General features: G+C 41.0%; 2 protein-coding genes across 4 annotated transcripts; both read right to left on the reverse strand.

Annotated features, from left to right (window-relative positions):
* Positions 1-5787: 5787 nt before the first annotated feature.
* On the reverse strand, positions 5788-6497 carry LOC104446319 (autophagy-related protein 8f). The gene is made up of 2 exons (XM_039312280.1): positions 6357-6497; positions 5788-6203 (listed from the first exon to the last, which is right to left on the reverse strand). Exons 1-2 carry the CDS (start codon positions 6490-6492, stop codon positions 6109-6111), a joined length of 231 nt encoding a protein of 76 aa, XP_039168214.1. The 5' UTR covers positions 6493-6497; the 3' UTR covers positions 5788-6108.
* Positions 6498-7558: 1061 nt separating this feature from the next.
* Positions 7559-10260, reverse strand: LOC104444407 (mediator-associated protein 2). 3 transcript variants are annotated; one of them, XM_039312281.1, is made up of 5 exons: positions 10199-10260; positions 9882-10061; positions 9488-9566; positions 9293-9376; positions 7559-8337 (listed from the first exon to the last, which is right to left on the reverse strand). In XM_039312281.1, the coding sequence occupies exons 2-5, from the start codon at positions 10020-10022 to the stop codon at positions 7883-7885; spliced, it is 759 nt and encodes a 252-aa protein (XP_039168215.1). In that variant the 5' UTR covers positions 10023-10061; positions 10199-10260; the 3' UTR covers positions 7559-7882. The 3 variants fall into 3 exon arrangements, with proteins under 3 accessions (XP_039168215.1, XP_018729835.2, XP_039168216.1); XM_018874290.2 differs by lacking the exon at positions 10199-10260 and having other exon boundaries at positions 9882-10183; XM_039312282.1 differs by lacking the exons at positions 9882-10061; positions 10199-10260 and adding an exon at positions 9696-9874.
* Positions 10261-12611: the final 2351 nt, after the last annotated feature.

A 12611-nucleotide genomic window follows, 5' to 3' on the forward strand; every position in this document is an offset into this window, starting at 1 on the left:
TATATATAAATTATCATTGATAATGAAAATATATTTTATTAATTTATTATTTTGAACGATGTAAATAATAATTTTTTAAAATAATTATTTATTATGAAATGTACGAAAACGATGAGTGCCTTAAAAGTTGCTACCGGTGCGAAGGTGATCGTACGGGAGGCATCATGTGGCGTCGCTCGAAGTGCATCTAGACTGGCGCAGTGTCGTCTGTCCTTTTTGCTTCTTTTTTTTTTTTTTTTTTTTTTTTTTGCATCCAAAATTTTATCCCATACGCCTTATGGGAATTTCAAGAAATGCATGCGAATTGTTTTTGCGTGCAATGTAATTTTTAGAACGCATATTTGATCCTCATCGGTGCAAAATTACCATCTCGTAGTCGGAATATTTCATAAATTCAAAATTTATTTTTGTGATATTCTGTTTTTCCGTCGCGTGTTGAAAAAGAAACGTAAAAAATGGACATCTTGACTTTTATTTGACAAGCACATGCGTACACTAATTTTTTTCTCGTACAAAATTACTAACACTTATTTAAATTTCAAATCCATTCCATTAACCTTCCATCCAAAACTTTTTTGGCAATCGTGAGATGGAAAATTTCCAAGCACGAGCTTCTTGATCGTTCAAACCAACTATCTTGGGCATGAACTCTTTGATTGCAAGAGATGAAGACTCCCGGACATGAGGATTGAACGCTGGCCACAAAATCAAAGTTCCCGAAATGAATTGGAAGGAATACTCTCTTAAAAGCAAGAGCAATTGAAAAAAACCAACTATTTTTTTTTTCGTTTTTATCTAAATTTCAGATCCAATAAAACACTGTTTGGGCTAATATGAAGATCAATCTTCAGAAGACGTCTTTCTTAGATTAGAGCAATGGCATGGAAATACCACATCATTAAAGACAATTTTGGATGAAAGATTAACGAAAGTAGATATGAGAGTCAAGTAAAAAGTCAATAAATTTTAATGGGGGCAAAAATGAGTTAATTTAAAGTTGGTGTTTTTTTACCGGATAAATAAAGTTTAAGATCTGGATTAGAAGTAGGGATTTTTTTTTTTTTTTTTTTAGTGGTGACATAATAATCACTTCAAATCTCAATACATAATAAATTGGAAAAAAGAGAGGAAAAACAAAGAGACAAGGAAAAAGCAAACGACCATACGGTCACACGAAGAAGACAAACGAGTGGTTGCAGGGGAAGAAGGGGTAGAGAAAAAAGCATTAGTGTCGTAGCCTTTCTGGGGAATCCCCAGACGCCGACAAATGGCACGACCCCCCGTACTCACGAGAATCGCAGCCGTCCGCTGGCCGCAGCAACCTTGCACTGCCCCAAGCCAACCCCCTCCGTCGGATCTGGGATTTTGCCCCTCTTCCTACCCTTCTCTCGTTCGGCGTTGATCCATCCACAGACAGACATTACTCTCTCTCTCTTTCTCTCTCTAGTACGATATGGTTCGCCAAAATCGTGTCCAAATTTTGCCAATTCTAGCTCAAAGGGGTCTCTCTCTCTCTCTCTCTCTCGCTTTCTTGGCGCACAGCAGCTGCCGCTGATGTTGAAGCTTTCACTCCACGGTCAATGGCGTCATTTATTGCTTCCTGCGACTGCACGCCCCGCAGTATGTGTGTTCGCCAAAGCCGAAAAGGTCACTACGGGCGGCCTATACATAGCCCGTCGTTCATTCGTGAACCCTGGACGGCCTAACGAAACTCTCTTTTGATCCCCGTTTTGCTTTGGTGGTTATGGACATCGCCTGCATCTGTATTTAGGTAATTTTGCGAGTTGATCATCCTCCCTGATTGGAAGGAAAGCATGGCCCGTTGCGGAGTAATGAGCTGCGGTTTTCAAAGGATCGAGAGCTGGTTTGAGGTTCCGAGTAGGTTTCCGGAGATTCGATCTCTAGAGGATGAATATTTCTTATCGCTTTTGTCGAGATTGAGGTCCACTTTTTGCCAAATCTCTCTTGCAAAAGTATCGTAATGCGCAAACGCCCGAAAACATTAAGAAAAAATGATACGAATGGTATTTAAATTTAAACTCAACGTGTAATATAATTTCTGAATTTTTAATTTATTTAATGTAATTTTTAAACTTTTAACTCTCGTCCCTCTTGGATATGAGTAAAAAAAAAGAATTTGATGGCTAATAGATAATCCATATTATGAGTCCGAAAGAGCCATGCGTGTTGGATGGTATACTTGCTCTAAATTTTATTTTCATTTTCCCTTATTCGTATCCTAGGCTAATTTTCTTCCACACTTGTCACAATGTAGAACCTCTGCATCAAAATTCTGTTATCATAATGTTTACTATGATATGATTCAAAAAAAAAAAAAAAAAAAAAAAAGGAATTTGGTGACTAGTAAGCAATCCTATCATGAGGCTGAAATGATCATGCGTATGAGATAGTATACCTATCATAAATTCCATCTTAGTTCATAAATTATAAGAAAATGTCAAATATTATCCTTTCATTAATTCAAATTTAGGACCATATTGAATATTTTCATATAGTTCATAAACTTAATTAAATATATATATCAAAAGTTCAATAAATACATTGAACAATTTAAAAGTTTATAAACCACATTGCACATTTAGATAAAGTTAAGAAATCGCATTGAACAGTTTAATTAAAGGACCACATTAAATTGAGAGATCATTTGTGTCATTATCTCCAAAAATCAACAACGAGCCTTCTTTTTTTTTTACAGAGATGAATTTGCGTTATGACGACATATGATGACGCATCGTGCCTCAAGGGACAAATAGCTAGTCGGAATTGTATAATACCCATGTTGAAAAGGAGCTTTAGAGTGTGAAGAAGTGAAAAATGAGATTTGAGATTGAATTTGTCATAGCGATTTCTAAGCCAAATGTCGGGTTTCATTGCACAGACCATTCAAGAAACGACATAGTAAAATTAATGGAATGTCCATATCTTATTTTTCTAGAGTTGCTTTGAGGAGTCAATTTTGTGCACGGGTCTGATATTTCAACCCACCTTATGAAGAAAAAGTAAAACTACGGAACGACAGCGATTCTAAACATCTCTAGCCTAGGATGTGAAAATCATTTAAAGACACGAACCGAAAGTGATCAAGTTGGATGTCCAGTCCACTTCATCGTGGGCAACTTTTTTTCTTTTGGAAAATGAAAACTATAATTAGTAATTTCAATTCCAGTCAAATCCGGACTCTTTCTAGGAAAGTGATGAAGCGGTCCATTCGTACTCATTAAAGAAATGACATTAGGCTTTTGTTCACATTGGATAGGAAGCTGCAAGGTCAAAGAGCCTATGCTATTTTAGGGATACGAATGATGAAGACCCCCTATTAAATGTTTTCTCCGTTCCCTTGTTCCAAGCAATTTGAAAATTTTCAAAAGTTTTCCATTCCAAATTTTCGTTCTCTCCCCGCTATAGACACCTTCCTAAATAGGGAGGGATTTAGATAGGGGTGAATAACGGGTTGGTTTCTTGGGTAAATTATCGAGTAGCCAATCTCAATTGACTCGATTCCTAAATTTATATGTGAATTGTCTGTTCTATTCACGAATCGATTTTTAATTTTTGTTGCTACTTTATTTTTAAAAAAGATAGAAACAATAAAATATCATTCAAATCTCGAAACTTATGAAAATCTAATGTCGCCTTAATCACTACGCCACCTTGTTCAGATTTTATAGCTTTCTAAACAAATATTTATATTAATTTAAATAAGACTCGATTCACAAGTCGATCATGAAAGTAGCCAATTCTGGTTTTCATTCGGGTTTCTAATTTTCGAAATGGGGAACCGACTCTAGCAAGATAAATTCCACGTTTTTGAATTTGAAACATACCTACGATCATCCCTATTTGTAAGTGTAGTAATCATTTTGAAACCAAGGCATTTTTTTTTCTTTCTTTTTGGCAGGAAAATGGACTGAAAAGTCTGTCGCCCGGGAGTAACAATTTCTTATGAACAGGAGAGTGAAACCCCGACAGGTGAATTTCCTATGTTCCCACGGTCAAAAGTCCTCTCTCGTTTCCTTCGGCATGAAAAGTAGCTTTCCTTCCCTTGGAAATGAGTGGGGAGAAGGACGGAGGACGGAGGGAAGGAGAAGGTGGAGGGACGACATCTCATATTTTTTGCTGAGCTTTTGTGGCAACTTGTGTCGACCCCCATTAATGGTAAAAACGATTAGAATTGCAGGGAGGGCGATTCATTCTGATCTTCCCTGACAGCGTTCCGTTTTGTGTTTCTCTCGCTCTCCTTTTTGAACTCGAGGCCAATGAACTTTCCTCTTCATCGCCTTTTTTATTTTATCCAATTTGCTGGTTGAGCACATGGGATGATGAGCGTAGAAAGAAGGAAGGAAAACTAGGAAATGATGATGATGATGATGATTCGGGTTTAGGCTATCTTGTGAGTCATTTGTGTTTTCATGTATCATGCTAGATCAAACGATGTTTAAGTTGAGAGTTCAAGAACCATGCTTTTAAGGTCTTTCTATTCGAAAATGATATGATTTGAATGTTGGTTTCGATTGGTAATGGTGATTGGGTTTGTTTCGGCAGGGAAGTGGAGCGAAAATTCAATTATTTGATTTAGTCTCAATAGGAGAATTGATAGTAAGGATAGAATTTGGGTTTTGAAGAGTATAAAGAAATGCGCTCTAAATTGTCATTGCTACCAAAGTTATAAATTTCACGGAGAGATATTTTTTGACTTGTATTTTTAGAATCGGGTTGTATGTTTTTATATTTAAAGGTTAGGTGAAAGTAGGTTAAAAAAAACTTATAATGGTTTCTAGAGAACCCATTTTCCTGTAAAGGTTAGTATTTCAGACCAAGGCCGTCGCCGAGGCAACCAACGTTGCCGTCGCATCCATCGTCGTCTATCACTTGTAAAGTGTCGAGCCTCAACTGTGCCGACGATCTCTGTCGTGTTTTCTATCAGATGAAAATGGAGGGGCTCCAAGTGGCTGTGAAGCTGCAACCAGAGTGATCGACGGTGTCAAATCTAGGCTCAATACCTCGAATTTGAGGTCGCAATAATGAGAGAAAGAAAGTGGGGGCGTGCGGTGACCAGGTTTGGGGGCTTGACCGTGGCATAGTGGGGCTCGGACGGAGGTGAGACTGTACCGGTTGAGTACAAGCGATGAAATGGGTTCAAAGTTCAAACAATGCCATCTTGATTCTCCCCCTTACCTGTGCTTCTAAAACCAATGTGGCCAAACTGGCTTGGATTGACTATAGGTTGAGTTGGAATCAAGTGAGACAAGGCCCACATGTCCCCGCATTATTCATGCGCCGCACAAGGTCTTAGCTCATGACCCAACCCAAGAGCATGAGCTCCCTCACCCACTTGCTGAGCTCATCCATAGAGTCGCTCATTCTCCAGAGTCAACAAATTAAGAAGAAAAATTGCTAAGCAATGGAGCCCGGTTGGACCGTGCACAAATTGGATCTGGAACAAGTCGACTGCTAAAACTATATTGCATAAAAATAGGTCAATATGGATTGAAAGAGGCAATTTAAGTAAGGTCATTTTTGACCTAATACACCCGAGCCTACATGTAACAAATGAAAAGTTAATATAGACATGCGAGAATATAAGTGTTCAGAGAGAGTTACGATCTAAACATCACCACTGCAAATCGCGGCACACAAATGCAGCGTCTTTTTTCTAATTTGTTGCCCGGGTGTAGAGAAGTTGATTGAAACAGCAATTTGTACATCAGAATTTTGTACTAAATACTCCAAGAACCACAGCAAACATTCAATCAGTGGGCAACCAAATTGAGGATAAAAATCAACTTCCAACACCAGTGGAACTACCCAAGCATTCTGCATAATCTTCAGCTCGGGGATATGTCCACCCAGCCCAGCAGCAGTACATAAACTGGACCGGAGGATCGTTGCATGTTATGTACCAAGTTGTTCATTAGCATCATAGGTTTCGACGAATGCTTATTATATACATAGAATGGATTACCCACATAAGCACAATGGCTATATATATATATACAGGCCAGAGTTCAGCACGAGGAAACTGATGGCAGTGAGATGGGGATAAAGTGAGATGGGGATAAAGAAATGGGCGGCAGCACTTGGCCATAATCAGTTGTCACCGAATGTGTTTTCTCCGCTGTAGGTGACGTAGAGAAACCCGTCCTCGTCTTTCTTTTCATCGTAAATGGCAGACATTATTGTTCCTGAGATATCAAGAGAATGTTTCAAATCTGCAATGGATTTTTTTAGACAAACGACAACTCAAAGCCTTTCATTTCTGTTAAAAATGTGACGGGGAGAAAGTAAGATACAAAATGATCATCTGCGTGAAGTGAAATATGTCAACTGAACTGTACCTGTGGGTGGAAGGACATTGTCAACAAATATGAAGATCGCCTTTTCAGCGCTCAGCTTAATTCTCTTCCTGATCACGTAGACAAACTGACCCACGGTAAGGTCGGCTGGGACAAGATATCTGCAAGTTTTCAACATTAAGTCAGTATATGAACAAGTCAAGTGTCACAGCCATGCCTTCCTACAAGTGCAGATAACAAAATGATAATAGCAGTCGATTAAAAAGGGCTCAGGTGCTGTTGCCGGAGTACGGAGGGACGCAGGTGAAACTGGGAGAGAAGGAGTACCACCTGTACAGGGATGAAGACATCCTGGGGACGCTGCACGATTGATCGATCCCGGCCCGTGTATGGACGGCCGGTCAGTGGGTTCTGTCATGTCGTCGGTGGGGATTTTGGGCGGATTCTTTCACTCGATGTCGAACGAAGTTGTCGAGCTCGAAATTGTTGAATCAATGAGACCAATTTGTATCCGGTGCGATTCCTCCTGTTTAATGCTAGACTGTAGAGCTCGATTCTTCCGAACGTGAAACTGTAACTTGTCGTTTCCTCTCATTTCCATCCTAACTTCCTCCTAACAGCGCCCGGGTGAGATTGATTGAAAAATGGGGTTTTTGGATTGACCCTATTCGCGGGTGATTAACGATCTGCTCTCTGTTTTACTCTCACTGGGATTATCTTGATGGTCGTGATTTTATGAGGACGACCTGAGTTTCTTACGCTTGTGGGTTCTGGTCCGAGTCGTGATGGGCAAAAGTACAGAATTTGCTTATGAGTTGGGTCGTCTTAGAAAGGATCTCAATCGCATCAGCTACTGATCAATGATCTGTTAGTAAATAGATCTTGAACCCTGTCTTGGGTCTTGTTCGGGTCGTTTCACTAGTCGGGCTGGCTTTAATAGCAGTGACTGCGATGATTGCCGTCGGTGTTGTATTGAGCGCGATCGTGTGACCAATTTACTCAACCGAATAGATTGGCAGAATCAGGTAACCTGAACCGAGAGATAAAAGGCTTTTTATAAAGACCAGAATCCGCAATTACAAACCCCATGCGCGTGTTAGATCGCATTCATTTTTGCACCCAATCTTGCTCTCATATTAATGAAAGGAGCTATTGATCATGATAATGCCATTAGCTATTATTCTGTATTTCCCTTCTTCGATGCCAGTTGCTCCTTTCGTACTTTTACTTCTTAAACAGCAAGCTGCGGGGCTCTTCTAAAGAGAGTAGAAAACAGCAAATCATGAAAGTTTAACAAACTACTGTATCTCGTATGAGGCTGTAAAAAAAAAGTATAGCCAGGACTCGGGAGTTGAAGAAATCGACAGTGGGTCACCAACAAAGAAATGAGTTGGTGAATCTAGAATCTCCATGATTGCCTTCCCGAGACCTTGGCTCAAGAAAGACTCCATTATGAAAAGATCTAAACATATAGTAATGAGCATAACCCCCCTAGCATTCAGAAGTCATGCTCGGTGAGAAAGCACAAACAATTCACAAGAATGCAACGGCGTAAAGACCAAGCAGTTTTATTCTTCAATTCTCTCTTTCTTCTTCTTCTTCAATTTCCTGTCAGAATGCTCAATTGACTGAGATGAAGCAGCTGAACCGTGATCTCGGGAACGCTCTGAGAACTCTGCAGTTGTTGCACTGCTATGATTCCACCCAGAGTCTTGAGTACTATTCATCAATCCCAAGGAGTCAGTGGATTCCTGAGGATACCTTCTCTTGTAAGGTTCTGATGTCTCTCCAGCATCAGTTACGCCGCTTTTCTGCCGACTGCTACGAGTGTAGGACGTGTTTCCTCTGGATGAGCGTGAACTTCTCAGTCTACTGTTTGGTGTCACAGATGAAAATTGATGGGAGGCATTTGTAAGTGATGTTCCTGGTCTAAATCTACCGGATGCGACTTTGGAAGCAAGTTTCTCGAGCTCATTAGGATCTGGGTAGTGGACAAGGGAGACTCTTCTTGAAATCTTCCCAACTGTCAAAAATAGAAGCAAAGTCAACTACAACCGATTGCAGACCAGCCAAACTCAACAATGCTGGTTGAGAGAACATCCATCCCAATCTGAGTACTGAACTTGGAAAAAACAACTGTTCAAATTAATGATACTTAACAAAAATACCTCTGCCTAGATGTATCATAATACAAGAACACATAGCACAGGATGTCATAGAATCAAACAATGGAGAGACAATATGAAATGTACCATTTAAGAAAGTATCCAGTCAATTGAATGGCTAAGCTTGCAAAAGAAGTGTTCAAGGGAAATACTCATTCAATCCAGTTCCAACCGAGTAACCTCAATCGATACTGTGCACTTTAAGCAGATGCACTAAAGGATGTCTTTCAAATCAAACAGAGCTGAGTAATACAAAACCGGTGCATCCAAAAATGAAAAGACAAGAACACTATCAGAGCAATTGATACTACAAAGTAAAAGTGCCTAATTTATCATAAGTTGGCCATCAATGTCAAAGGTAATAGCTTGCTTGCATCTAGCCTGCAAATAATTATGGATTTCAGAAATTTTTTTTTGCCTTGACTCCTAGCTCTACAAATTGGCTGATAAAATTCTTGTAATTTATAGAATATAATTTCCATTACACTAAAGTACAGCTCCAGCAAGTTGTTGCGTCTTAATTTTTATGCCTTCCCGCTTCTGCAAAGTGATTGGTAACTCACATTGGCAAATTGCAAAGAGCAAATATCTGAGGTAGCTACTTTTGCAGATTTCACCTTAGGACATATCAAGAATGACACCAGCAAAACGTATGAACAAATGAACACGATATATTTTGTACAACATATTAACATAGAGATAGCCTTAAAGTACCGTATTCAAGGCACAGCCCAAAAACTCGGAAGAAATAAATAACATATGCACAGGCTTTGGTTTAAGAAAAAGTGCATCAACATGAGCAGTAGTGCATACCGATTCTTGAACCTGAGGAAGAGGCCGTGAAAACTGTTGCATCGGGCTCCTGAGCAGCAAAACTAACCACATCATATTCCTTGCCTTCAACAAAGAGCGACAACGCATTAAGACAGGTAAGCAAGTGAAGCGACGAATAGAATCCCACTTAGCATAAGAAAAATTTCTGTCTACGAGAAGGATTATAAAGGTTACCAGATGAATCCTCAAAACTCCCCAATTTCCCATCACGATGAAGTTTGAGCTTGAGTTCTTGGCCACCCAAATCAGGAGGCTGCAATGACCACAAAAGGGTATCGCCACAATCATATCCATGCCAACAAGAAATACTCAAGATAGAATTTTTAAGGAAGAACAGTAATCACTTCCCGTAAACAAACTGCGAAAAAGAGCAGACGCACACCATCTAGCCGAAACAGAACTGGGCGGTATCTCCCCAATCCTCACAATCCAACAACATAAAAATCCCAGAAAAGCAAAAGCCAATTCGACGCAAAGAGACTAGACAAGCCATGTGCTACTATTCGGCGTTGTTCTTAATTCCTTCAGAGAAAGCCAGAGGCCAAGGGCAGCGAATGGGTCACGGTACCATGTCACGAGGCCACTGAATGAGCCAAAGTTCGGTGGAGTCGGAAGTGTCGAGATCGACCAGAGCTTCTTTCGCATCCTCCACGTATTCCGGCGGAGGCACGTACCCTTCGCCGGCGCCACCGGAAGCTCCACCGTCCATTGTTCACCGAGCGAGCAGAAAGCTCGGGCCGCGCAGCTCCTATGGAGAGAGAGAGAGAAGGACGATGTGAGAAGGAGCGAAAGATGCAAAACCCTACAAAGGACGGGCCGTAGTGTTGCGGCAGGGTTTCATCAATTGCGGCTTAGTTGTTCATAATAAATGTTTCAATTGTTCACCGAGCGACGTCGGGGGGCGGCTGGGCGAGCGGCGAGCGGCGTCGAGGCGGCTGTGTGAGCGGCGAGCGGCGTCGGGGGGGCGGCTGGGCGCGCGAGCGGCGTCCAGCGGCGGCGTCGACGGCGAGCGGCTGAGCGGCGAGAAGAGCAACGTCCGGTGGCGTCGAGGGCGAGCAGGAGAGACTCAGTTTCTGTTCTGTGAAGTGTGACTGTGAACTTTGAAAATTGATTTAGGGTTTTTCGATTTGGGGCTTTCTGTTGGAGCCCTAACCGGTTCCGGTTCCCAGAGAAAAGGAACCGGTCCCTTTAGTTGCAGGGAAGAAGGGGTAGAGAAAGCATCAGCGTCGTAGCCTTTCTGGGGAATCCCCAGACGCCGACAAATGGGACGACCCCCCGTACCCACGAGAATCGCAGCAGTCCGCTGGCCGCAGCAACCTTGCACTGCCCCAAACCAACCCCCTCCGTCGGATCTGGGATTTGCCCCTCTTCCTCCCTTCTCTCGTTCGGCGTTGATCGATCGACAGACAGACGTTACTCTCTCTCTCTCTCTCTATAAATATAAATATAAATATATGTGTGCAGATGATGCTGCCTTTTGGTTCAATGTGGTTCGCCAAAATCGTGTCCAAATTTTGCCAATTCTAGCTTAAAAGGGTCCCTCTCTCTCTATTTCTCTCGCTTTCTTGGCGCACAGCAGCTGCTGCTGATGTTGAAGCTTTCGCTCCACGGTCAATGGCGTCATTTATTGCTTCCTGCGACTGCACGCCCCGCACTATGTAATGTTCGCCAAAGCCAAAAAGGTCACCACGGGCGGCCTATACATACCCATCGAATGGCATGTCCATATCCTATGTTTCTAGAGTTGCTCTGGGGGGGGTCAATTTTGTGCATGCGTCTGATATTTCAACCCGCCTTATGAAGAAAAAGTAAAACTACGGAACGACAGCGATTCTAAACATCTCTAGCCCGAGATCTGAAAATCATTTAAAGACACGAACCGAAAGTCATCGAATTGGATGTCCGGTCCACTTCATCGTGTGCAACTTTTTTTTTTTTTTTTTTTGGAAAATGAAAACTATAATTAGTAATTTCAATTCTGGTCATATCCGGACTCTTTCTAGGAAAGTGATGAAGCGGTCCATTCGTACTAATTAAAGAAATGACATTAGGCTCTTGTTCACATTATATAGGAAGCTACAAGGTCAAAGAGCCTATGCTATGTTAGGGGTACGAATGATGAACACCCCCCATTAAAAATTTTCTCCGTTCCCTTGTTCCAAGCAATTTGAAAATTTTCAAAAGTTTTCCATTCCAAATTTTCGTTCTCTCCCCGCTATAGACACCTTCCTAAATAGGGAGGGATTTAGATATGGTGAATAACGGGTTGGTTTCTTGGGTAAATTATTGAGTAGCCAATCTCAATTGACTCGATTCTTGAATTTATATGTGAATCGTCGGTTTTACTGAAGAATCGATTTTTAATTTTTGTTGCTACTTTATTTGGAAAAAGATAGATACAATGAAACATCATTTCAAATCTCAAAACTTCTAAAAATCTAATGTCACCTTAATCACTACACCACCTTGTTCGTATTCTATAGTTTCCTAAATAAATAGTTATATTAATCTAAATAAGACTCGATTCTCAAGTCGATTATGAAAGCGGTTAATTCTAGTTTCTGTTCAGGTTTCCAATTTTCGAAACTAGGAATCGACTCTAGCAAGATAAATTCTGCTTTTTTGAATTTGAAATCTACCTACGGTCACCCCTAATTGTAAGTGTAGTAATTATTTTGAAACCAAGGCATTTTTTTTTCTTCTTTTTGGCAGAAAATGAACTGAAAAGTCTGTCGCCCAGGAGTAACAATTTCTTATGAACAGGAGGGTGAAACCCCGACAGGTGAATTTCCTATGTTCCCACAGTCAAAAGTTCTCTCTTGTTTCCTTCGGCATGAAAAGTTGCTTTCCTTCCCTTGGAAATGAGTGGGGAGAAGGACGAAGGGAAGGAGAAGGTGGAGGGACGACATCTCATATTTTTTGCTGAGCTTTTGTGGCAACTTGTGTCGATCCCCATTAATGGCAAAACGATCAGAATTGACGATCAGAATTGCAGGGAGGGCGATTCATTCTGATCTTCCCTAACAGCGTTCCGTTTTGTGTTTCTTTCGCTCTCCTTTTTGAACTAGAGGCCAATGAACTTTCCTCTTCGTCGCCTTTTTTATTTTATCGAATTTGCTGGGTGAGCGCATGGGATGATGAGCGAAGAAAGAAGGAAGGAAAACTAGTAAATGATGATGATGATGATAATGAGGCCATCTTGTGAGGCATGTTCTTTTGTGTTTTCATGTATCATGCTAGATCAAATGATGTTTGAGTTGAGAGTTCAAGAACCATGCTTTTAAGGTCTTTTTATTTG

The sequence above is a fragment of the Eucalyptus grandis genome, chromosome 5 (assembly GCF_016545825.1).
Source record: "Eucalyptus grandis isolate ANBG69807.140 chromosome 5, ASM1654582v1, whole genome shotgun sequence".
Lineage (NCBI taxonomy): Eukaryota > Viridiplantae > Streptophyta > Magnoliopsida > Myrtales > Myrtaceae > Eucalyptus > Eucalyptus grandis.